At 37.2% G+C, this 26,485-nt stretch overlaps 1 protein-coding gene across 1 annotated transcript; it reads left to right on the forward strand.

Annotated features, from left to right (window-relative positions):
• Positions 1-499: 499 nt before the first annotated feature.
• On the forward strand, positions 500-22,124 carry LOC121421686 (pyruvate dehydrogenase protein X component-like). Its single transcript, XM_041616463.1, has 10 exons — positions 500-662; positions 9,974-10,057; positions 10,840-10,940; positions 11,588-11,790; positions 12,500-12,743; positions 14,836-14,904; positions 17,238-17,375; positions 18,527-18,685; positions 20,021-20,085; positions 21,133-22,124. The coding sequence occupies exons 1-10, from the start codon at positions 524-526 to the stop codon at positions 21,371-21,373; spliced, it is 1,443 nt and encodes a 480-aa protein (XP_041472397.1). The 5' UTR covers positions 500-523; the 3' UTR covers positions 21,374-22,124.
• The last annotated feature ends 4,361 nt before the right edge of the window (positions 22,125-26,485 follow it).

Below are 26,485 nucleotides of genomic sequence, written 5' to 3' on the forward strand. Positions count from 1 at the left end.
ATAGATAAAGAGCAAGATGGGGAAAACAGTTGATACAGCAACAACAAAAAACAATGATAAGAATAAGTAAATATAATAAATAACATGAAAAATATATATAAAAAAGTAGGATTTGCAGATTTAAGTTAAAGCAGTACGTTATCCCAGCTCGATCATATAAGTCAAGGGAATTTACGATTCAGTTGAAGGAACAAAATAAGTAAATAACTTGTGGGAACAACTTTCATTTCCCCATTCCCCTTTTTTTGAGAGGGGAGGGGGCCGGGGCGTCGCCCCTCATCTGTCTCATGGCCCAACATAGCAACACCCCCTATATAGTAACCTCGTTTTATACCAAAAAAGGGAAAAAGAAGGAGAATTAAAATACTTGGTCTCGGCGTGGCTAGGGGTTCATTTTGTTGCTGTTGTTATTTATTAAGATCGTATCTCTGTGATTGTAACCCCCCCCCCCCCCGACCCCCTTTGAGATCCCGCAACACGATCGAGCTGCGCTGACGAGCTCCAAGCTGTGCTAGAATTTAAGATGGCGAGTGTTGGAGCCTCCGCACTGCGGAGCGGTTTATCGAGACGAATAGGCGCAATATTGTCTTCAAATCTTCGTACAAGGGTTGCCACAAGTTATTGTGATAAGAGGAATGTTTCTTTGACATCACAATGTTTTGGTGAGTTGAATTTATCAAAGCTTGTCTTGCAAAATCGAATCGCGATGCGTCGATGTGAAATGAACTCACGTGAAATGATTCGTGTGGGACCGTAGTAAATTGGTCAAATATTGCCTTGTTAGATCTCGGGGGCTTTTTGATAAAAAATGTATCTCCGTCAGAAAAATGCTTTACTCTGCATTCGGAGCCTGTAGTGTAAGTTGGATAGGAGTACGAGTAATGGGAATGATGTCTGTTTTTTGTAGCATAGCATAAAAATAGATTTAGATCTAGGACTAGGTCTACATTGTTGTTGTTGTTTTAGCTTATACGGCGCGTGTCATTCACACGTATGTTCATATGCGCTCATTTAACGCGTGCGTCCATTTTCCATAGTGACGTCATAGAAAATGGAGGAAACGGTCCGTTCTCAAAATAAATATTCAGATAAAATTTACCTCTTCTTCCCTTTCAACCAATCACATCAAAAGAAAGCAATCACGAGAAAAATACCTACGCAAACCTTATGAATATTCATATTTTTCCGATAAACCTATTTAGGCCGGCTTTTTCAGGGGAAAATATCTCAAATCATAGGACGAATTTGAGACGTGTTTTTGCAATAAAATAGCGTATTTTGAGAAAAAAATAAAGAGTTTGGGAAAATTATCACAACTTTCTAACCATAGATTTTGGTTGAAAACTGTATTTTATAATATACGAACGAGGATCCTCATTACCATACCATAACAAAAAACCTTCTCCACTACTTTTTCTCTGATAGCCAGTGATATTCTGATTTGGAGGAATTTAGGGCAAAATTCTCATTTCATCTCCGGAAAACGACGATAGAGTGAGAATGTGAAATTTACGTGACACATGCTGATCGACGGTAATCATAAGTTCACATTAAAAATCATCAATATTTATTTGATTTGATACGTGTCTTCACTGTATTTTAACTTCAAAGTGGATTTTGGAATTTATGCTCGTATCCAGTGTTCCGAGCAGCGAAATTCAAATTCCAGCGGTACGCCATCCAATGCACTGCCGGTGTCGTCGGCAATGCGAACCCAGTCCCGCATCGAAGTACGTGGAATGGTGTTCGCTGCTTTTACTGCATTTGACATTATCTTCAATGTGATTGCAATGTTTCTTGGCTATTTTAAATGTTTAGTAGTATTTGTTCCAAATGACTTTCATATGACTGGAGTTACTGAAGTCCACTCAATAGCCAGATCGATTTTTTATTTGGTGGTATGGTAATTCTGATTTCTATTTTTTATTTCGGGGGGGGGGGTCCGGGGTGTCATTAATTTTTTTATTAAATCGTTTCTTGTAAAAATACAGACAAGTTGGCCCGTAATGTTTATTTGACTTGATTTAGGGTTCTTTTTAAACATGTATTTTAAAATCCTTGGCTTTAAAAATTAAGAGAATATTTTTTTTTATTTTTTAGTTCTATATAAGTAGGGCCAGGGGCATTCATTATTATGAAAAATTGAAAATAGCTACATTATCCTGAAATATTAGTCACCTTTCTTCTCTTGTGTGTGCTCGTTGTGTACAAAGTCAATGGGAGAGGAAAGAAGTCACCGCCGCTGACGAAATGCCCAGTGAATGGAGTGGTGAAACCAGGATAGTGCCCCTTATTTATTATTATTATCAAAAATATAATTATTTTACTTCATTGATGTAGAAAGACTGTTTATTTATTCAAGTAGTGGTACAGAACTTTTACAATAATTAAAGATAAAAATAAATTGTTTTATATGGCTGTACGCAACAGGGGTGCGGGGGGGGGGGGGGGTTATTACCACAAAATTCACGAAACATGTTCACAAAATCTTCAATGAAACAAAATGCAAAACTGATCCAGTATCATCTCCCCTTAAGAGTTTCTTTGACAATTGCATGTGTCCTGTATCCCCTGGCTCCAGAAAAATATTACTTCTGCTTACAGAGTCATGGTTTTTAATCTTAAGATTTTTGCAATTCAAGAACTGGGTGAACAGTTCATTGAGACCGTGTTGTGTAACTACTTACAGCTTTTTGCTCAAGATGGTGATCTTGTCTTCTTTTTAAATTTTTTTTATGTGGGTGTAGCCTCTAGATTGAGCCAACGTAGCTTATGATACTGATATTTTATGAGGATCAGTTTGGTAAGAGTGTGTTGACAGTTCTATGAAGTTGGATTAAAATACGTTGAAAATATTTTTACGTGTGGTCCTTCACAGATGCAGACAATGAAATCTCGAGGATTTTTTTTTCATCAGCGAAAATTCAACCCTTGGCCTTGAGAGGGTATATCACGTACACCTTTATTTCTGACCATGAGCAAGATGATTTAAATTTCAATTTTTATCAAATAAATATAAATTATTAACCTTAATCAATTACTTTAATTATATATTTACATGTACATTACCCAAATATCTATTTCTATCCCCTTCATCCTATTATTTCCCCCGGTCTTCTCCATCCCCCCTCCCCCCCTGCCCCACTATTGGAAAGTCATAGCGTGCGTTTGCCCCCTGCCTACTTCCTCGTAACGCCTCAGTTATTTCAATGTATAAGCCAAAAGATGATTTATTTAAGATCAGGTTGATTAATTGAATATTCAATGAATGAACAGAATAAAACTAACACATTTGTCATCAAATCATTAAGGGAAAGGTACGTAATAAATGAATGAATAAATTATTTGGTACAGATGAAAATAGAATTTATTCATTGCAATGAGACAAATTAAAGTGAATAAATAAATAGATTAGTAAGTGAAAAAAAATTATGACAAAGATATTGGTTCACATGTTATGAGGTGAGTGCAGTCAATGCGGTACGGTAGTACGTGGAGTAGACATTGACTATTTTGGCTGGATTGAGAGGGATGAATGGTGAATATCTGATTAAATGTACAAAATTACATCTTAATAAACCTTAAATCTAATGAAATTATTGATTCATGCAATCAAATATATCTTTTAGCTATTTTAATTCCATAACCATGCATACAGACTCAGATTCATTCTTCAACTTGAGCTCAGCCCCCGAGCTCAGCCGCACAGCCCATTTACGCTCTTAAAACCATACACAGAAAATCACGTATGGGACGCCCAGAGCAGACGACGTGCTTCCATAGAGCCGCGTGTATTACGCCTTGCAACTGTGCGCAGCAAGGCCTTACAGGGTCACGCAAGAACACGAATTCCTTTTAAGAAAAAAGTGATGGATGGGATTTAAGATCTGATTTGTATCAGCTAATAATCTCTTATTTCGTTGATCTATTTTTTTAATCTGGAAAAACTATGGTTTTAAAAGGATAAACCATAACTTTCGGGGTAAATTTCGCTTACTTAAAAAAAGTCGCACGAAACCGGAAGTATGGACGGCTGAGGTAAAATGCTTCCCTAGAGATAGTTTTGTGGAATTGAATGTTGTTACTTCTAACGGTGGTAAAATATGTCTGTAATGAAAATATTGTATTGCTATACGATGTTGAAATCCATTTCGGGATTTTATATATGAATTAATCTTTGGGCAATCTCGGAAGTCTTGGTCGTAAAAATGAGCGTGAGTAATTTTTGATCTTCACTAGGATGCGCGCCCTCTTGTGCGCCATTGTAGATACATTACCCGAGCGCTTCTCCCATCTCGTGCACATACGTGTTCAGTAGTGAATATTTGCGCCAATCGACTGTAGGCTTAGTCTTCAGTTCAGACTTCAATTTCAAGTTCAATCTGACTGTTCTTCCTAACCCAGGGAGCTCTGGGGCCTGTTGCATGACGAGATGAGCGATACGTAGGAACGTCCTAGGACCATTCTTCCGAGAAAGGAAGATTGGTGACAAATCAGCGCTTTCCGTTTCACGAAGGCAATTTTGTCATCCAAGTCTGTGACATTGTTTAATATAGATATGTGTGTGTGTGTATTTGAGTTTTTTCAGATGTGTATCAATCAGCTATGATTATTTACGTCTGGGTCCGACCTTTAACGTCACCATCCGAAAGACATGACCAGGGTTCGAACCTCGAACTTCAGCATCAATTTGTAACTTCCCCACGTAGCTTGGATTACAGGCGCACGCCACAACGCCCAGTTGTATTGGAAAAATATAGTCTTCATCATCACCTGAACCTTTTATTTCGGAATGATGACTTTTCATAAAGTCACATTTCAATAAAAGGAGATCATATAATGTTTTATTTATTACTGATTATTGAATTGATGTATGGAGCTTCCGAGCTTACTTTATGAGGTAAATAGACAAAAAAAATTAAAAATTCACAAACATAACTAAATAAAATCGAAAATTTTCATTATTTTACTTATTTAGAAAACGATGTCCTTTTAGAGACACCTTTCATTGATATTTCAACAAAAGAGCCCCTTGTCCGATATAAAAATTGATTTATTAAGTAATTTCGACATTTTATTCAATATTCTGTATTTTTATAGTATTCTTATATACAGTGCGTATCAAAAAAAAGTTTACACTTTGAAAAAGCCCTGGGAATTAAAAAATATACAACATGTGGGTAATTTTTTCACATATAATATTGGGTCTGGGTCTCATCTATCCAATGAAAGTAAAAGTTTTGACAGAATGTTACACTTGAGTGAGCACTGTCCGTTTTTGTAAAGCTCGCAGAAATCTGTTTGCGCAGAAATGCTTGTTTTCACGCTGTGTCAAGGGGAAAGGGCGAAATCAATCTTACCCTGCACAACGTTTCTCATACATTTCCCTTGCAATTTTAGTCAACTGAAATTAAACAGATACATTCAAGCATTTTGTAGCAATTTTGCCACCCAAATTGAAATGTCAACACTTAGTAAGCACAGCCTTCACCCTTTTTGTGCCAGCTGGATCTGAGGACATAACTGATTCTGAACAAAAGTTTATATCAGATATCTCCAGCATTTTTCACTAAGTTTTTATCATTTAAAGTGGGTTTTCATTCAATTTTTCATTTAATACTTGTTCCTCCACACTTTTTCCAAGCTTGAAAATGATTAACAAAATAAAAATCAAGCCTAAGCCATTTCATGTAAATGACAGCTCAGTGTAAAGCAAATATCGTCATGATGGCCTCGGTGTGTGGGGGGAGTGGGTGGGGCTCAATGCACTCTTCGAAGTGTTTCGGGTCAGGAAACAAGTTTAAAAGGGTAAAAGATATCTTCAAATCAATTTACAACTAAATTCCATGTGTTCTCCATGATTATGGTCTACTTTTATTCGCATAACTATTTCAAAGTTCTGCGCAAATCATTTTTCACTAACTTTTCAAAAGTAAGTGGTGCTCACTCAAGCGGAAATATTTTTTGACAATTATATCGTCATTTGCTTAAATGGATCTGTACCAATGATAAAATGTGGAAAAATCTTCAGAATATGACAAATTTATGATTTTACAGCATTTTTTCTAAGTGTAAACTTTTTTTTGATACGCACTGTATAATGAAAATTTTGCAAATTATGCTTTAAATGTTACTTGTTGAGGTAAAAAAGCAGTGTTTGAATGGAGTAAACAAAATCAACAGTGTCTGATTGTATGAGACTAAAAAGGAAAATATGAGAGGCTATGTGTGAAAAATCTAATTTATTTATTTTATTTGTCAGATATAACGCAAGGAATACAAAAACGTGAGTGTTTAGAGTATAAGTGTGCATGAGTAATTGCTGCAAACATGTCCAAGTGGATAAAGTAGTGCTTAAAATGCTAATAATGAAAACATAGAATAGGGTGTGAATCAATCCGCAATGGAAACAATACTATTTACAGAAATAATGTTAAAATGACAACGATCATAAACATTGGTCATATTTAAAGTTTTCACAATTTATGGAAGTCTACATAAGAATATAAGGTTTAAGAAAATATTGGAACCGAGCTATAGCACTGCACTGTTTACATGTATGTTCAATATTTCAAAACTAAGGAGTACGTAGATTACATTAATGCTTTAACATAATGACATAGGGGCCGAAAGGGGCCTAACATACAATTTAAAAGGCGCCTCTTGAGTCTTTGTAAAAGTTTGTATGGACTTTCCAGTTTCCATAATCTTTTTTTTTAATGAACTCATCTTCATTTGTAATGATTATGATGGATTTGTAAGCTACATGTACATGTATATAAGCCTAGTCTGTATCTTAAATTCAATATTAGCTATTTGGTTACTGCGGAGTTTTTGTCTCACCTGCGAAGCAGAGTGAGACTATAGGCGCCGCTTTTCCGACGGCGGCGGCGGCGTCAACATCAAATCTTAACCTGAGGTTAAGTTTTTGAAATGACATCATAACTTAGAAAGTATAAGGACCTAGTTCATGAAACTTGGCCATAAGGTTAATCAAGTATTACTGAACATCCTATTAAAGTTTCATGTCACATGACCAAGGTCAAAGGTCATTTAGGGTCAATGAACTTAGACCATGTTGGAGGAATCAACATCGAAATCTTAACCTGAGGTTAAGTTTTTGAAATGTCATCATAACTTAGAAAATATATGGACCTAGTTCATGAAACTTACACATAAGGTTAATCAAGTATCACTGAACATCCTGCATGAGTTTCACGTCACATGACCAAGGTCAAAGGTCATTTAGTGTCAATGAACTTTGGCCGAATTGGGGATATCTGTTGAATTCCCATCATAACTTTAAAAGTTTATGGTTCTGATTCATGAAACTTGGACATAATAGTAATCAAGCATCACTGAATATTTTGTGCAAGTTTCAGGTCTCATGATTAAGGTCAAAGGTCATTTAGGGTCAATGAACTTTGGCCGAATCGGGGGTATCTGTTGAATTACCATCATAACTTTGAAAGTTTATTAGTCTAGTTCACTAAACTTGGACATATGAGTAATCAAATATCACTGAACATCCTGTGCGCGTTTCAGGTCACATGACCAAGGTCAAAGGTCAATGAACTTTGGCCGAATTGGGTGTATCTGTTGAATTACCATCAAAACTTTGAAAGTTTATGGATCTGATTCATGAAACTTGTACATAAGAGTAATCAAGTATCACTGAACATCCTGTGCGAGTTTCAGGTCACATGATCAAGGTCAAAGGTCATGTAAGGTCAATGAACTTTGGCCATGTTGAGGTTTTTTGTTGAATAACCATCATATCTCTGTATTAAGTTTATTGGTCTCGTTCATAAAAAGTGGACATAAGAGTAACCATGTATCACTGAACATCTTGTGCGAGTTAGAGTAGTATTCAAAGTCAGCACTGCTGCTATATTGAACCGCGTGATGCAGGTGAGACGGCCAGAGGCATTCCACTTGTTTTTGTTTTGCTTCACTTCTCAAGTTAGCCCCATACATCCAACAATTCTCATTGATTAAAATATTAATCTCAGCAAAAAAATAATTATAATGAAAATGAAATAAAAACTATAAATGATTTAGCATGTTTAACATCTTAGTTTTCACTTTTGTATCGTCTTTTTTCCTGAACGTTATAAACTCGGTCTTTACCAATTTATTTTAAAGAAATTTGTTTTCATGTTGTTTATCTATAATGAGAAAGCATGAAGGGTCAGAGATAGTGCCGCCCATTTCGATATTTCAAGTTTAATTTTTTTGTTTATTGGAAAAGGGGTGGGAATAAGACGGAGGGAGAATAAAAGAAAACATATTTCAAAAAAATATTTGGGCCTACATTACCCCCGGACAAAATACCCCGGAGAAGTTAAAATGACATCCGTTTTTGGTCGTCTCGACAACTAGCTCCCATATAAGAATAACTTGGCGCCATCCCATATAGAATGCATGAGAGTGCAACCCCCAAAATATGCTTAAAGGTGATATGTCAGTGTTGCCTGCCGTAAATGCATTTTCTCTCAATGCCGACGGTGGTGGGCGGTGTGCAAAGAAGATCGTGCCTACGTAGGACATGTCTGGAGGTGTCTTTCCAAGGACCATTCTTTGTGTCGCCCAAATCGGCTTTGTGAAACAGTTGAGCAATATCTCGTTCTTACGTAGAACAGTTCTACGAAAGACCCTTTCATGCAATAGGCCCCCGGCCATAACAAGTTAGGCGGTGGAAGCTTCGCATGCCGGAGCTCCCTGGGTTATGTTCTTCTTAGACCAAAAGCTTCAGTCTCTTTGCCTTGGTTAACTTAAGGAGCATGCTCTGCACCCTTTGTAAGTTGTAAGTGTGTTGGTCAGTACACTTTGCAAGCTCTTATTGCCCTTCGGTATAGACATAGAGACGAGGGTTTACCTTGATCCTTTGGTTAGTCCTTAGGATCCGAAGCTGCTGCTGATGACCGATACGCGATGCGAGCAATGGCTACCACTTTATAGATCACTCACGTATATTGCGAGGTTCGTATTAGTATGCTAACCTCGCACCATGAACCGCGTTTGGCAGTGGATTTGTAACAAGTGGGTCGCTCGTGCTGGGATCCCACTTCAGGGCCCCATCTTATAAAGAGTTACGATTGATCCATTCAATCGCAACTACGGGCGGCCAGCAACATCAACATCTATTAAGCATGTTTGTTCGAAATATTTTCCAACTTTGATGTTTATTCATGCATTCATTGTTTTCTTGGAAATTCACTGTGCTTCTTTTTTTTTACAAAGGACATTATGCAAATTTCCTGAAAAAATTATGACAATGGTGGATTTTCATAGAGTTACGATTGTTTGGATTAATACAACTCTTTGTATTAAAGACGGGGCCCAGGTGTCCGCAACACATGACTTCTATGGCTTGATTTTTCTGTGCGCGGCGGCATGTAATGATCCCTTGAGTGCCATCAGATGTCCATGTTGACTCGATGTGTATTCTCACAATACAAACTGTGTACTCTGAAACTGACAGACTGGAACCAACAACTGACTGAACTGACTAAATTTTATAAACTTCCCGAACTAACTCAATCACTCTCATAGATCGGTGCGGGGCTATTTTATATACTTATGGCGTGGTTGCACGCATGGTCCGTCGTGGCGCTATTGAGATCATGACCCTACGTACCATGCATGCGTCCAAGATCCAGCCACGATCTCCATAGCCCCTTCAAATTCCTGTCTTGCAGAGGTGTATGCAGTATTTTTTTTCCCATTTCCACCTCCATTCACTTTGTATAGGGTGCATATACATATATATATATATATATATGAATTAATTAATGTGTGGTCCCAAAACCGTAATATGATCCATTGTTTTCCATAACTGACTGCTGAATTATCATGGAGCAAATTTTGTCTCTTGAGTGAAGTTTCATTTTCTCAATATATCTATAATAATCATCTTTATGGTGTACATCATGCTCTTCATTAATCTCTTTTATTCTTTATTCTATTGTAGGTGTGACGCCCATCCAGCTCACCATGCCTGCTCTATCACCAACTATGACAGAGGGTACTATTGTGTCCTGGCTCAAATCAGAAGGTATGCAATCCTACTTGCAGGGTTGGATAGAGTTTGTTTAAAAACATGTATTAAAACATGTATTAAATCATTTTAATGTTTTAATCTCATTTAGAACATGTTAATCTTATTGAAGACATGTTTTAATTTGATTTAAAACATGATAATCTGATTTTAAAACATGTTTTGTGTGTTTAAAAATATGTTTTTGTTTGTTGTAAAACATGTTTTAATATGTTTTGATACAATTTTAACCGTTAGATTTAAAATGACTTAAATACTTTTTTAGAAATATTGAAAGATTGATAAATCACAATCTTCACGACCCTGCCAATGGGGCACTTTGATCATTTACGTTATGAGCTTGGGTGTCTTTAAGTCTTATTTGTATCAAATGCATATGTATAAAACTAGTGTTATTTGTTGATAGTATGCCCATGCATATCACACTGGCATATTGCATGATTAGATGCAAATCCTTGGACTTACCCACCATGGCTTACAAAAATGTGGCCCAGGAAATGGATTTTATTCAACCCAGCTGGATCCTGCTATCTTTCACTTCTGAGGTCAAGTAAGCTGGATGCCACTACTTTTCTTAACCAAAAATGGTGTGTAGATCTAAGTAGTTCTGAAGGATTAGTTGTTCTTATTACCAGAAATCAAAGAGGTGTTTTTATTTCCATTATATCCCATGGTATGAGATTGATAGCAGTAGGAGATGATTTAATGTCAGGAAGTTAGCAGATCATTACTGTGTATGATGATGACATCATGTAACATTTTATTATATCCCATTGCAGGGGATCCAATAGCAGCAGGAGATGGTATATGTGAGATAGAAACAGATAAAGCTACCGTCATCATGGACGCAGATGATGATGGCATCATGGCTAAAATCTTGGTAAGCATTTTTATTCTCTATTTCGTTACAGAGATATTTGAATATCATATTTTTCAAAAATTGTTCTGTTGTTCTATTTCAGCGCTCGTTTTCCTTTTCAGTTTTTAAACAGTTCATTTAATCGCACAGAGACCTTGGCCCGTATCCTCAAGTCAGGTTTAACTTTATAAACTCAGGTTTAAAGTTGTGTTTTAAGTATGGATAGCCAATTGTTACATAAATCACTGACAGTAGAGGTATCATATTTCAGCTCATTTGGCTCTCAAATCATTCATAATTGTGTAGAAAGTATAAATAGATGATTGTCTTCACCATCGATGAATCAGGAAAGAACACAGTAAACATAAGAAACATACAACTTAATAAAAATTTTGACTCTGTTGGCTTCCCATAATTTTAGCACAGATTTAGACCATGGTCTAAGTTAAACCTGACTTCAGAATACGGGCCAATGTGTGTTATCTTAAGTCCCCATTACACAGAGAACAAGACCGCTGAAAGACCATGAATTCTGGTTGATCTTTCAGAGGTCTCTCAATGAACCTACAATGGTCTTTGAGGTCTGACACGGTCCTGACCAATCTTTCAGTGGTCTTCGTGGTCTCCATGGGCTCCAAAACTTTTTGAAACGGTTTTTGTTTTATTAGGTCCTGGAGGGAAGCAAGAACATCCCCATAACCTCCCTTATAGCGCTCATGGTTCCAGAGGGAGAGGACTACAAGGATGTGGATATACCAGCGCAGACCGCACCCGCTTCCACCCCCGCCGGGGATTCCCCCAAACAATCCGAGGAAGGTGTCTCGGAGAGTGCGGAGTTCACTAGCATGAGGCATGCAGTCACGAAATCTGGGTGAGTGGAAATCCTTGACCGATGCCTCATAACTTACCAGTTTAATGAAAGAGTTGCAGAAACATTAACTATATTTATTTTTATATGAAAATTATTTGATGAACTCATGTTTTTAGACAGTTTCTATTGTTAATGTAATTGGAGAGGTATTTTGAAATGAAGTTCACTACTACATCACATCAACACATCACACATTTACATCACTGCAAAGGATACTTCATGATTATGAAGGGATATATTTTTGCTTTAATTTCTTTGCTCCCTTTTCATTGATTAATGTGGGAAAAACTTTTTTCATATTTTCGCTAAATTTTGAGGCGTTGTACAACACAAATAGTGAATATTCTTATTCGTGCAATGGTGCAAGATTTCGCTTTCGGTGAAAGAAAGAGACACTCTATTCAACTCGGCTTATACCTCATTGCATATAGCATCTTTCACCTCATGTAATATCTTGCACCATCGCACACATGCCTGTTCGCTATTTGGATACTGTTATAAGCCATTGAAATCCTAGCTTTTAATTGGTTCAAAACAAATTAGTGAAAATCACTGATTATTTGTTTCTTGAAACACTCCCCTTAGGGTCAAGAGCATTGACTGAACGACATCAGGTAGATCGTTCTTTAATCACACCTACTGTTATAAGCTGTTGAAATCCCGACTTCTGATTTGCTCAGTACCAATTTTTTTCTTGTCACTAATATAGAGAAGGATTATCTCCAGCTGTTAGAGCGTTGATTGAGCAACACCAAATTGATCCTTCATTAATCACACCTACTGGCCCACATGGAAGACTTCTCAAAGGAGATGTGCTTAAATTCATAGAATCAGGTGGGGCAGCTGCCGCACCCCAGCCTGCAGCGGTTCCACCTCCTTCACCGGCCATGCCTGCTGTGCAACCGCCCCCTGTCGCCGAGAGGGTTGCGCCACCTTCTTATACACGGACAGAGGTGAGTGTATTTTTGCATTGCATGTATGTTTGCCATGAAAGGAGTGTTAATATTATCATTCACAAACAGACCAAAACAACAATTTTAAAAATCTGTTTTTGAATTTTGATTCAAGAAAATATATGTATGAATTTCTTTATGCATTTTTATGTCTTATCATCATATTTTATTTATTTATTTATTTATGTATTCATTTATTTATTAATTTATTTATTCATTTGGTGCTTTCGATGGTTTTGAGTACTGAAATTATGATTTTTAGATGCATTTTGTTCAGGGCTTTATTTTTGTCTCGTCCGCATTGCAGTGCGAGACTATAGGTGCTGCTTTTCCGCGGGCTGCAGCGGAGACGATGGCGGTGACATCAGCTTCAAATATGCAAATAATGTTTTTCAGGAATAAATCATTGCCAGGTGAAGCTATGCATCTTCAATTTTCACATGCTTCTGAGTTCTGACCATTTGGCAGCATCATTGACATCCCAACTTGAGACATCCAAGTACAAAATTCAACAACTGCAGAAAAAAAACATGTAGGCTATACTACTGTACACCTTGGGGTTCTCTCTCAGGTGCATGTACATGACTAAAAAACGCCCTGATCAAGCAAACACTCAAGCTGCTCTGACGGAGCTTGAAAAAAACCAAAGCAAAAGTTTAAATCAAGCAAAATGTTTGCTTTATGCATACGCTCTTAAGCAATAGCTTAATCGTCAAGGAAATGCTAGCAGTCAGTCAGCGATTGCTTGAACGTACTGGCAAAAGCATTTGTTTGCTCATTTTTTATGCATACAGAATCAAGCAAAAGCCAAGCAAAAGCAATTGCTACTTTTTAAGCATCTGACCCAATGTCTTTGAGGTCCGTAAATTGGCTGGAAAAACTGCCAATTTGCTTCCAAGACAGTCAACGGTACGAGCCACGCACGTGCAACGGCTACTGATTGCTCAGACACAGCAAAGGAATCGTCGGATAAAGAGGCAACAACCATCGGAACGGACGAGACATCCAAATATGGTAGAAAATGTAGGGTCAGTGCCATACAAGAGGGAAGTGGGAGACCCTTCCTGGTAGGCCTTAGATACCTTGCCACCAAACCGGCAAAGGACACCTTGGACATTTTTCAAACAAATCCTGTGGGACTTAGTCTGTGTTACAGACAAACAGGTCTGCAGCACAAGAGCTTCTTTTCAAAATTAGGAATACCGTGTCAGACCATGCTGCAACACAAATGAAGTTTAACAGCCCAGGATTCCCACAGTCATGGAGAATCCTGGAAAAATTTGTGGTCATGGAAAGTCAGGGAATTTTGAAAATTTATGAAAAGTCATCGAAAAGTCATGGAATAGCATTTACGTCTTGGCTATGGCAGCTTTCCAGTTTGTCGTGTCTTGCAACTCTCGTACTCTGTGATCATGATTGGTGTTCATGATTTCAATTTTTCCCAGTTTTGTGACATCCCAAATTCTACCTAACTCCCGGGACGTCACAGGAAGTCATGGAAAGCAGCAACTTAGTCATGGAAAATTCATGGAATTTGGTTTCCAAATTTCTGTGGGAACCCTGCAGCCTATTGGAGATCTACTGGGCCAAAATTCTCCCTGGTATGATCGAAGGATGGGCCATTCGAGATTGAGAACTGCAAAGGGGATGACGAGACTTCTCCTTTGGTCTGCATGGCATGGGCCATTCTAGATGGAGAACTGCAAAGGGGATGACGAGCTTCTCCTTTGGTCTGCATGGCATGGTGCATATCACCGAAGTAGTAAACATGACAGCCAGAGAACTGGAATCCTTACACTTTGAATTTGAGAAGAATTTCCTTGTCAAATATTCCAGATTTAAGAGGCTGCTGGAATTGGGAATGTGCCGGATGATCCAGACAGTGTGCAACGTCTTAGCATACGGCGGCGGTGATAATATTTGGAATTGATTTTTTGTACTGGATTGTAGTTAAATGTAGTAAAGAATATGGGTGCCAAATTTTGGCGTGATCGCAAATAGCCCTGTCCTCTTAGGGTTAAATCAATTATTTTTAATGTTAACCAGTGCCTTATTATAAATGAGACTAGTTTGATTTTGCGTTGCTTTACAGGGAATGTTTTCAGAAGTAGAGCTGACAGGTATGAGGAAAACTATCGCAAAGAGGCTCACAGAATCAAAGGTAAGTGACCCTAATAAGGATTGGCGGGAGGAGGAGGGGGGGGGGTGGTTCATTTGCCTTTGGTGTTTTTGTCTCACCTGCGAAGCAAAGTGAGACTATAGGCGCCGCTTTTCCGACGGCGACGGCGGCGGCGGCGGCGGCGTCAACATCAAATCTTAACCTGAGGTTAAGTTTTTGAAATGACATCATAACTTAGAAAGTATATGGACCTAGTTAATAAAACTTGGCCATAAGGTTAATCAAGTATTACTGAACATCCTATTAGAGTTTCATGTCACATGACCAAGGTCAAAGGTCATTTAGGGTCAATGAACTTAGACCATGTTGGAGGAATCAACATCGAAATCTTAACCTGAGGTTAAGTTTTTGAAATGTCATCATAACTTAGAAAATATATGGACCTAGTTTGTGAAACTTGGACATAAGGTTAATCAAGTATCAATGAACATCCTGCATGAGTTTCACGTCACATGACCAAGGTCAAAGGTCATTTAGGGTCAATGAACTTTGGACGAATTGGGGATATCTGTTGAATTCCCATCATAACTTTGAAAGTTTATGGATCTGATTCATGAAACTTGGACATAATAGTAATCAAGCATCACTGAACATTTTGTGCAAGTTTCAGGTCACATGATCAAGGTCAAAGGTCATTTAGGGTCAATGAACTTTGGCCGAATTGGGGATATCTGTTGAATTCCCATCATAACTTTGAAAGTTTATGGATCTGATTCATGAAACTTGGACATAATAGTAATCAAGCATCACTGAACATTTTGTGCAAGTTTCAGGTCTCATGATTAAGGTCAAAGGTCATTTGGCCGAATCGGGGGTATCTGTTGAATTACCATCATAACTTTGAAAGTTTATTGGTCTAGTTCGTTAAACTTGGACATTAGAGTAACCAAGTATCACTGAACATCCTGTGCGTGTTTCAGGTCACATGTCCAAGGTCAAAGGTCAATGAACTTTAGCCGAATTGGGTGTATCTGTTGAATTACCATCATAACTTTGAAAGTTTATGGATCTGATTCATGAAACTTGTACATAAGAGTAATCAAGTATCACTGAACATCCTGTTCCAGTTTCAGGTCACATGATCAAGGTCAAAGGTCATGTAAGGTCAATGAACTTTGGCCATGTTGGGGTTTTTTGTTGAATAACCATCATATCTCTGTAAGTTTATTGGTCTAGTTCTTAAAAAGAGGACATAAGAGTAACCATGTATCACTGAACATCTTGTGCGAGTTAGAGTAGTATGCAAAGTCAGCACTGCTGCTATATTGAACCGCGTGATGCAGGTGAGACGGCCAGAGGCATTCCACTTGTTTGGTAATAGTTCTGTAACATTTGTTGTGCATTTTCAATGATTTTTTACTTTTGAATTTGAAATCTTAAGCATCATTCCAGACTAAATCGTTGACACCCAGGTACATGGTTAAAAATCATGCAACATTTTGTGAGATCATGCTTAACCCAAAATGGCTAAATTATGTGATTTAATAAACGTTTAGAACAAGGCCGATAATTTATTGACTAGTATGGGGCTAATTAGGCATTTGTGTGGTCGTATCTCAACCCTGTTGAATTGTTTCCTGTCATATTTCGGGTGTTGATGTTTTTATTATGCTCCTCTGGGTTATGAAACTAAAAAGGATGGATTGCCAAAAAAGAAAAGAATGGGGACAAGATCATTGTATCATTCAGCACTTTATATCTTCAAAAAATTAAATCCGCAGCAAACGTCAGATCTAGACTCCGACTAAAAAACTCCACTAATTATTGATATAAAGAAAGACAATCTAGAGTCAATTTCTTATTCTGTGTTTCGTTTATAGACCACCATACCTCACTCTTACTCTGTAGTAGACCAAACTGAATGAGATTTCCTTTTTCTTTGTTTTGTTATAGACCACCATACCTCACTCATATTCTATGGTAGACTCTGAATCAACTGAGATTTCCTTTTCTTTTTTTTCTCACAGACCGCTATACATCATTCATATTCTTTTAAACTGAATTTATTATAAGACTGCATAATCAAATCAAGAACAATAATATCAAGACAATTTCGATTTTTGTGTTTTTTCTACAGACCACCATACCCCATTCATACTCTATGGTAGACTGTGAGTTGACTGAGATTGTAAGACTATGCAAGCAACTCAAGAAAGATAATATCAATCTAATTTCCTTTCCTTTTTGTTCTTACAGACCACCATACCCCATTCATACTCTATGGTAGACTGTGAGTTGACTGAGATTGTAAGACTACGCAAGCAACTCAAGAAAGATAATATCAATCTAATTTCCTTTCCTTTTTGTTCTTACAGACCACCATACCCCATTCATACTCTATGGTAGACTGTGAGTTGACTGAGATTGTAAGACTACGCAAGCAACTCAAGAAAGATAATATCAAGGTTTCTGTCAATGATTTCATCATTAAAGCTGCTGCTGTTGCACTGAAGGTAAGCCAGGGGCCCGTTGCATAAAACTTTTTACCTGAGAAAACTCTGGTAAAAACTGGAAACTAAGGTTAGTCTGATTTCTGCCATTGACTTTAACACAGGGCAAAAACTCTGTTAAAAACAACCTGAGTTTTCTCAGGTAAAAAGTTTTATGCAATGGACCCCTGGTGTAGAGGTAAATAGTTTCTTTAAAGCCAAATATAAAATTGTTTTCAGAGGAAAAGAATAATCAGACAAGTATAAAGGGGAAAGATTGAACAATATCAGACAAACAATACGAAAGTTGTGAATTTTTTAAAACACTTTTTCTTATTTTTCTCTTCTCTCACACATCATTTGATGTACAAGGTTGGATTCTCCTTTAAAGGGTCCAGCCACTGACAAATCATGGGGAAATTGAATCAATACCAAATTTGCAAATGTCCAATTGACTTTCATAATATCTGATCGTCACGAGAGCCCATCAGACTAATGCGATAAGAGTTCGGACAGCACAAATTTGACCGAACTTGTGATTGTTTTTACTTCTGGTCGTCGCAGTTCTAGTTTCCTACAATCCCAATTCCTAGACTCATAGCAGGTCTCTAGATTGCTAAACCAAGATGAATAACCTATGTGAAGTTCCATGTTTCAAAGTGAAAACACGCAGTTTACTTCTGGTTGGTTAGTCTACTAACTATTGCTAACCTATATTAGACCTCCCAGAAATGCCGGCGTCACACCCCAGGCATGCAGCCGAGTGAATCCCTTCTCTGTTCTGAGATTAGCCTTGATTTCCCCATGATTTGTCAATAGAAGGTCGCTTTAAGGTAAAGAATCACCACTATTTGCTCTTCAAGACGGAGGAATCACGTGGGTCTGTTAATCTGTTTTGAATATTTCTCAAAGCATTTACATGTGTGTAACCAAATTAGGATGACTAATTATTTAGGGGTCAAAGGTCTTGTAAATGTGGTCGAGTGAAGTCAGGTAACTTTGCCGACGTCGAATCAATCGGGAGCAAAATCTGTTCAATTTACAAGAAATTCAACAGAGAAGAGGCATGTAACAGGTGCTTTGCTTAGCCTGGTCTGAATAATTGCTTTGACTGAAGGGAATATTTAACATATGGAAGGTTGATCTATGCATTCTACATCTCTTTCGATTACCAGCAAGTACCTGAAGTCAATGTTAGTTGGAATGGACAACAAGCCACGCCCCTTACTAGCATTGATATCTCTGTCGCCGTAGCAACAGATGGAGGTCTGATCACGCCCATCGTGAAGAGCGCCGATGCTAAGGGTCTCGTTGAGATTTCTGCAAATGTCAAGGTAGGGACTTATTATTTACATGGTCTAAAGATTATTCCAGTTCTGGTAACAATCTCAAAATGAATTTTTACAGAATCTGATATAAAGACCTCACAAGTGTCCGTTTGTATGAATGAAAAATATGTGCCAAAGGATTCTGGAAGAAATTGTGTAATTGCTGAAGCAAAATAAGCGCCAATACGGTCACTTCCGCCTTGTCTTTATTCCAGCAAAAATAATACACTGTCCTACGTGTGCCTATCTGTGTTGGTGATCTTCAGTGTGAACATTTTCCAGTGTAGATTTCAAGATTTCACAAAGTTCAGTGTATGTACCTGTATACCAGATCTAGATCCTCGATGATATACTGACAATTAAGCCTGGTTTTACAGACTTTCTTATGAAATCAGTGTTTACTGCAACTACTGGCATTTATTTTTAATACTAGTTGGTCTCCATGCCAGATTGCTAAACATATATTTTTATTCATGACAGGTGACAAGGGGGATGTTTCACAAAAAACTAATTATGACTCAGAGTCATAATGCAATGTTTGACGTACACTTGGGGGGTGTTTCACAAAGATTTAAGTATGACTTAAGTCGCACTTAAAGACCGACGTGTACATGATTTGCAACGTGCGATTTTATTGATAGGTACGCATTAGTGCGCGTCCTCATGACACGATCTGACCAATGCGGTCAAGCCTTTCATACCGTACGCAAATCGGTATTTAAGTGCGATTCTAAGTCATACTTAAATCTTTGTGAAACACCCCCTTGGTTTGTAACTTGCAATCTTATCAATTATTAAGCAGTAGTGCGCATCCTCTTAGCTTGATTTGAATCATGAAGTGATGCCATTTATGCTGCAATCAAGCCACTTTAATATCATTTTGAAACACCCCCCGGTTCTTGGTGAAAATTCAGATTCTCAATTCCAATCACCTTAAGTTGAAATTCATCAAAAATCTTTACCATTAAGAAGCATGTAATTGCATAGTTTATTGTTAAAATGGTTATAGTTGTAGGAAATTCAGTTACATAATGTTGAATTAGGTAAGATTTGTTTTCCGACCAGATAGCAGTAAAAGCCAGAAAATTCACTCAAAATTGTAATCTTTCAGTGCAAATGAAAATGTGGTAGGAGCATTTTCGTTTGTTCTTACTCAGTAATGCATTCATTATAAAAATTAAGATGGGTCTCAAATGAAAGAAGAGAAGCATATCTTTCCATTCATGTACATTTCATGAAGCAAATTTAGGATCATGAAAGCAGAAAATTACACTGAATCGCGGTTTCCTTTTTTCCGGGAAGCACTGTATATTTAATGTTTATTCCTCTTTTGATTACCAGGATCTAGCAACAAGAGCTCGTGCAAACAAACTGAAGTTAGATGAATTTCAAGGAGGATCTTTTAGGTAAGACACTGTCATGAGAGTTTAAACACTGACAGAGGGGGTGAGATGGGGAATGGGATGGAAGCAAGGTTGATGGGAATTGTGGGTAACTTCATCAAAGCTTGATAGGGTGGGGGGGAGGGAGTGGGGGCGATGTTGGTGGGAGATCGAGGTACTTCATGAATTTTAAGATTAAATACAATTGCAAATAATAAAAGTGATTTTACAAATCTGAAGACTAAATACATTTGGGGCTTACAATGAATAGAAGACAGATATTCCAGGGGAATGAATATCGCAATGATCAAATATGTTATGTTTCAAATCTGTCACATAGAATAAGTGATTGGGTGGTCCTTTTCAGGACTAACCTTCCCAAGAAAGATACATGGTGTACCATGAAACTTACTACACTATTCTTCTCCGTGGAAACCTTCAGAAGTTATAGAAAAAGTGAAATATAACTGCCGCCCTGATTGGGCATTCAAGCATTCCAAGAAATTCCTTCCTACAGGATACCCACTTACTACACCTACTGTAGAGTTGCAAATATAGATAAATACCTTGCCTTATTTACTTATCCACAATGGTCCGAATTCACAAAGGTGGTTTTGAAAACCCACGGTTGAGTCCATGGTTTATGTAGATTTCCTGTATAAATTACGCTTAATTTAGCGCGTATCGGGCGCGTGTATAAAACATGTCCAATGCCGATGTGCGCCTTTGTCACAGTGCCCCAAATTGACGCCTGTTACCATGGTTATCCACGCTATTTTATTCATGAGTCCACTGTTTGAAGAGTGGACTCATGAATAAAATAGCGTGGATAACCACGGTCATAGGTGTCAATTTGGCGCACCGTGACAAAAGCGCGCATAACCATTGGACATGTTTTATACACGCGCCCGATACACTCTAAATTAAGCGTAATTTATACAGGAAATCTACATAAATCATGGACTCCACCATGGGTTTTCAAATCCATCTTTGTGAATTTGGGCTGATAAGTCTACATGATGCTTTGATAAACAATTCTAATTACATTCTTTGCTTTTGTTTCGCTGGCAGTATTTCAAATCTTGGAATGTTCGGCATTTCCGAGTTCAGCGCGGTCATTAACCCTCCCCAGTCCTGCATCATGGCCATTGGGACGTCCAAGCTGGCCATCGGGAAAGACCGCAAACCTTTCACCTACATGACCGTCACCATGTCCAGCGATGCACGCGTCGTAGATGGCGCCCTAGCTGCCAGGTTCTTAGAGAAATTCAAGCAAAATATTGAGAGTCCAATAAGGCTCGGGTTGTTGTGAGACTGAGATGATATATATGTATATTTATATAAGATGAAAAATATGTTATAGTCTGGGTACTTTGTTGAAAATTCTTCAAGGGACTGTTTCAGAGAGAGTTGCAATCAAATGCTACAAATCTAAATTGCAACTTTCAACCAATGAAATTGGAGTACTTGGGACTTGTGCTTGAATTTCGAGGTGTGTTTGAATGCAACTCTTTCTGCAACGAGCCCCAGTGCAAGTTCAGGCCCAAACAGCAAGTATTTTGAATAATTGCTTTTATCATATCCATTTACATTGACTTATGGGGTGGTACAGGTAACTGTACTGGTAACAGGTAAATGTATTTGGGTTCCCTAAATCAATCATATATCTGCAATTGCAAGAAATTAGTTAAGCAGAGTCAAAACAAAGACTAAAAAGTGGGTTATTCTCCACTCTACTAGGATGCCCTGCTTGAGAAAGGGTATGGATTATAATTGCCAAATATGCCGGAAGGGCAGCTCACCTTAATTTAATCTGTTGATGCTTGCGTGACAATGCCTGGTCATCGATCACTGTTTAACCACTCCTCTATCTCTCGTCAGATGCATGTAAGATTTTTTTACAGGCATGTATGATAAAAAATTAGGACGTGGTTTGTGTGAGGATGGTAAAGAACCAAAATGTTGAATTTAGAATGACTTTCATACAGGATCAAAGACAGTAGTGAATATTCTACTTTTAAAGGGGAAGTTCACCCTTAAGAAAACTTTGTTGTAAAAATAGCAGAAAAAATAGTAAAAAATATTGGTGAAGGTTTGAGGAAAATCCGTTAAAGAGTAAGAAAGTTATTAGAGTTCAAAGTTTTGGATTTGTGACGTCATAAACGAGCAGCTGCCCCATGTGTTATGTAATATAAATGCATGAATTTTCAAATTTTGTATGGTTCCTGATGACTTAATTTTGTTTTCTATTCATGATCGGGTGTGAAATGATTTGTCTATTGATATACAAAAGGTACAGTGAAAACCATTTTCAATTTTCTGAGAAAATGACAATTCATTGATTTTTTACCATTCGCTATGTAGGAATACTGCTCGCATATGACGTCACAAATCAAATAATTGAAATTCTAATAACTTTTTAATTATTTGATGAATTTTTCTCAAACTTTCGGCAATATTTTTAATTATTTTTTCTGCTATTTTTACAATAAACTTTTTGTCAGGGTGAACTTCCCCTTTACGCTGAGGTGAGCCACCGGGCAAACAAATCATTGCTCAATCCCTGAAAATTCACGACTATCCAATGTGATCTTTTAAAGTTATTGCTTGGTAGTGGGAGAGTAATAGTGTTTAACTACATTGTCAGCTAGTATAAAAAAATCACTACATATATTAATTTTTAATCCAATATATTTGTTTGAGCAAAGGCCGTTCAGAAATGGCTATAAAAGTAATATACAAACATTAAGTCTAGTACATAGATCGTGTACGAAGCAACTTATGTACAGAAACAATGAGATTTCTGTTCATGTGAATATGATTGCGATCGGCATGCACATACTGTGCAGAGAGCTTACCAGCAGAAATTATTGGAGCATTGCATTGACTTTCACCCGTGTGAAATTTTAACTAAAAATGTTACAGAGATGGTGCAATGATATGAAAATCAATTTTCATGAAGAACCATGTGGCTAAGTAATATATGGCCGCTATTATGCAATGCTTATTCAAGATTAGAATGTTACATGATACTAAATTATATTTAAATAATTGACCCTTAGCCAAATCGTTACAAGGCCTTTAAACCCTTTCTTAATGCATACTGTGACCAATTTTATAAAACAAATAATGCACAGGTGTAAGTTAATGATGTTAGTGATGATGCAGGTTTCTCTGGCCTTGGTGACCTTTAACTAATAAATCGTACATATAAAAGGTGAATGAAAAGAGACAATGTGTGATATTCAATGTTGCAAAAGTTGACATAATTGCTATATTGCATTGTGTAATGCAGGTGAGGCTTCCGGGGTTTTTCGCTTATTACATATAAGAATTGAAATTCACTCATGATTGAAGCAGAAAATTCTTTAATAAAGATGGAGAGAATGAGGCAACTTGTTCCTTTAATTTTCATTATTCATTGTTTTCAGTGGCTCATATTCCGAACTTGACTGTAATTTCAACTCTGGTCAAGAGTTGTGGTTGTAACAATGGATAGCCAACCATGACGCTAATATCTAAGGCCCATATTCTGAAGTCGGGTTTAAAAATCTGTTTCTATTGTATATTTCTTATGTTTGATATTTTGCTTTCATAATGAAGAAAAATACATCAAAATGCTTAATTTATCATTCCCAGACAATTATGAACAATTTGGGGGTCATATGATTTGAGACATTGGATGTGTATTGATAGTTATTTGTGCCCCAATTGGCTATCCATAGTTAAACCACAACTTTAAACCAGGGTTTGATTTAAACCCGAGTTCAGGATAACAGTACAAGTTTAATTGAAATCATTCATAAATCTCAGGAAATAATAAGTAGAATTGTTTTCTTCACCGTTCACCCTAACTAGGCCAGGCTTTTTTGGCTGTTCTGTGGTGGGGGGTTGAAAGGTGCGTAAGGTCCGCAAGACTTGGGGCTTGAAAGTCATGAAAGGCCGGGGTGAAAATTTTTTCGGTTTTAAAATTATCGAGAATAAACCACAGGGGGGGGGGTTGATTCAACCCCCCCCCGGCCATTTTAGGGTTAAAGGCCAAGTCCACTCCAGGAAAATGCTGACTTGAATAAATAAAGAAAAATCAATCTAGCATAGTGCTGAAAATTTCATCAAAATTGGATGTAAAATAAGAAAGTTATTACATTTTAAAGTTTTGCTTATTTTTCACAAAACAGTGATACGCACAACTAAGTGAGTGAGTCGATGATGTCCATCACTCACTATTTCTTTTGTTTTTTATTTTTTGAATTATACAATATTTCAGTTTTTACAGATTTGACAATAAGGTACAACTTGAGTGAAACCTTTTATATTAAAAAATACTAATTCCACATATTCAGGGAGGAATTAATCGTTTTATCACTTGACAATGAGGAGAATATTAGAATATTTCATATAATAAGATACAAAAGAAAAAGTGAGTGGATGACGTCATCAGTTTCCTCATTTGCGTACCAGCCGGGATGTGCATTTAACTGTTTTGTGAAATCAAGCACAATTTTTAAATGTCATAACTTTCTTATTTTACATCCGATTTTGATGAAATTTTCAGTGTTATGCTTGTTAGATTTTTCTGTTTTTACTAAAATCAACTTTTTGTTGGGGTGGACTTGTACTTTAAAGCATGCGGAAAAAGGAAATTAAACAAACGAAGCAGACATTGTAAACAAACTTTCAACATTTTTGGCTTCATGTCATTTCAGCAGAGAGTTAGAGCATGGTCTAAGTTAAACCAGACTTATGGGGTCTTGCAAGAAACTTGTGATCAATTGCAAGTCAATTTTGGGTCCCTAAATCAATCATATGTCTTGCAGTCAATTGCAAATTAGTGATTGATTGATTGCTAATAATTGCTCCTTGAACCAAGAAGTTTAATCTGATTTGCTACAGCTAACATTGATCTATCAGTTGTAAAATTGCAACAGAATATTTGCAATTGATCGCAAATATTTTCTTGCAACACCCCCTTAGGTTCAATTTCAAAACAGAAGTGTTCAGTGATGGGTGGTGCCTTAAAACATCAAGGTACTATTTACATTTCTAATAAGAAATTAAAATATGTTCAGGAAATATGATTTTCATTGTCCCTGATATTAGAAATTTGTATCAATTTTTGAAAATATTTTCACTCCTATTGATATATCTTAATGGAATATTAAGTTGCTATCAGTTTCAGTTTTAAACTTATTATGGTCAATTATATGTTCATAGATCAATTTATAATTTTGGTTGCAAGAAACATACGATCAACTAACCACTCTGCACTTTAAATTGAATATTTGATATCTGGGACCCTTGTGGGTGTTTCACAAAGCTGTTTGTAAGTTAAGAGCAACTTTAAAAATGACTGGTTATCCTTTCGTATGCGCTAAATATCAAAAGGAACATTAAGTGATGAATATCAAGTATCTTGCAACACTCCTGTAGAGTTTTGGTTATCACTGAGAGAGTCAAGGGTATCTCAAAAGAGCCTTGATATGTGAATAGTCCTAGTTCAGAGTGGTTTGTGATTGGTTTTGAGACTTGAGTTACGTGCAATTGATTGCAACAATCTAACATATTGTTTGACATTTAAAAGGGACATGGTCAGACCCAGTTTTCAAAATGACAGATAACACTTTGAATCTGGTAGATTCAACTAAATAATGTTTGGATTTATTTAGCGTGATGAAAGTTTACTCTAACTCTCAAAAAGTTTTGAAATGGAAAATGTGTTGTTCACTCCTCGGCCCTTTTAGATGGTGATTCAATGTTTATTTGTCCTTCTTACCTGCATTACAACAGCGAGACATATAAGGGGCGGAGCCAGAACAATTTGAGGGGGGGGGGATGGGTAAGACGTAGTCGGTTATATTTGCTCCTCAATATATTTATAGAGATAGTAGGGCGATTCCATACTTGTCGTATGGGACATTTTGACAACAATTTCTAGTTTCCAAGCCCAATGCTTGAGCAATAAAATGTTCTTTTTTGTTAATGATAAAGCTATAGTGGGTAGTTGTGAAAAACTAATAACCAACACACACACACAAAAATTGATTATGGGTAAATTATAGGTGAAAATGTTGTGTGTCGTAGGGAATTTTCCCTCGCGGCATGCAGCATTTTAAGCTCTAATTCACCTATGGACGCCATATGTTTGTTGGTTGTCAGGTTTTTGCATGTCTACCCAGTAGTACTTTGATATTACCACAAAGCAAATTGAAGTTCTTCGTTCGTTTGGACAGCAGGTTGGAAAATGTTGTGAAATTGGCTGATTTTTCTAGCATGGAATCGCCCAATATATAGAGGCCAATACATGTACAATGACCAGACCTCTTCTTTTTGTTTCTTCCCCTTTCTGCCCCTTCTGCTTCTTCACCCCTTCCTCACCTAGTCCCTTCTTGAACAATAATGGGGGGGGGGGGGCACTCGCCCCATG

This window comes from Lytechinus variegatus, chromosome 9 (assembly GCF_018143015.1).
Source record: "Lytechinus variegatus isolate NC3 chromosome 9, Lvar_3.0, whole genome shotgun sequence".
Taxonomy (NCBI): Eukaryota; Metazoa; Echinodermata; class Echinoidea; order Temnopleuroida; family Toxopneustidae; genus Lytechinus; species Lytechinus variegatus.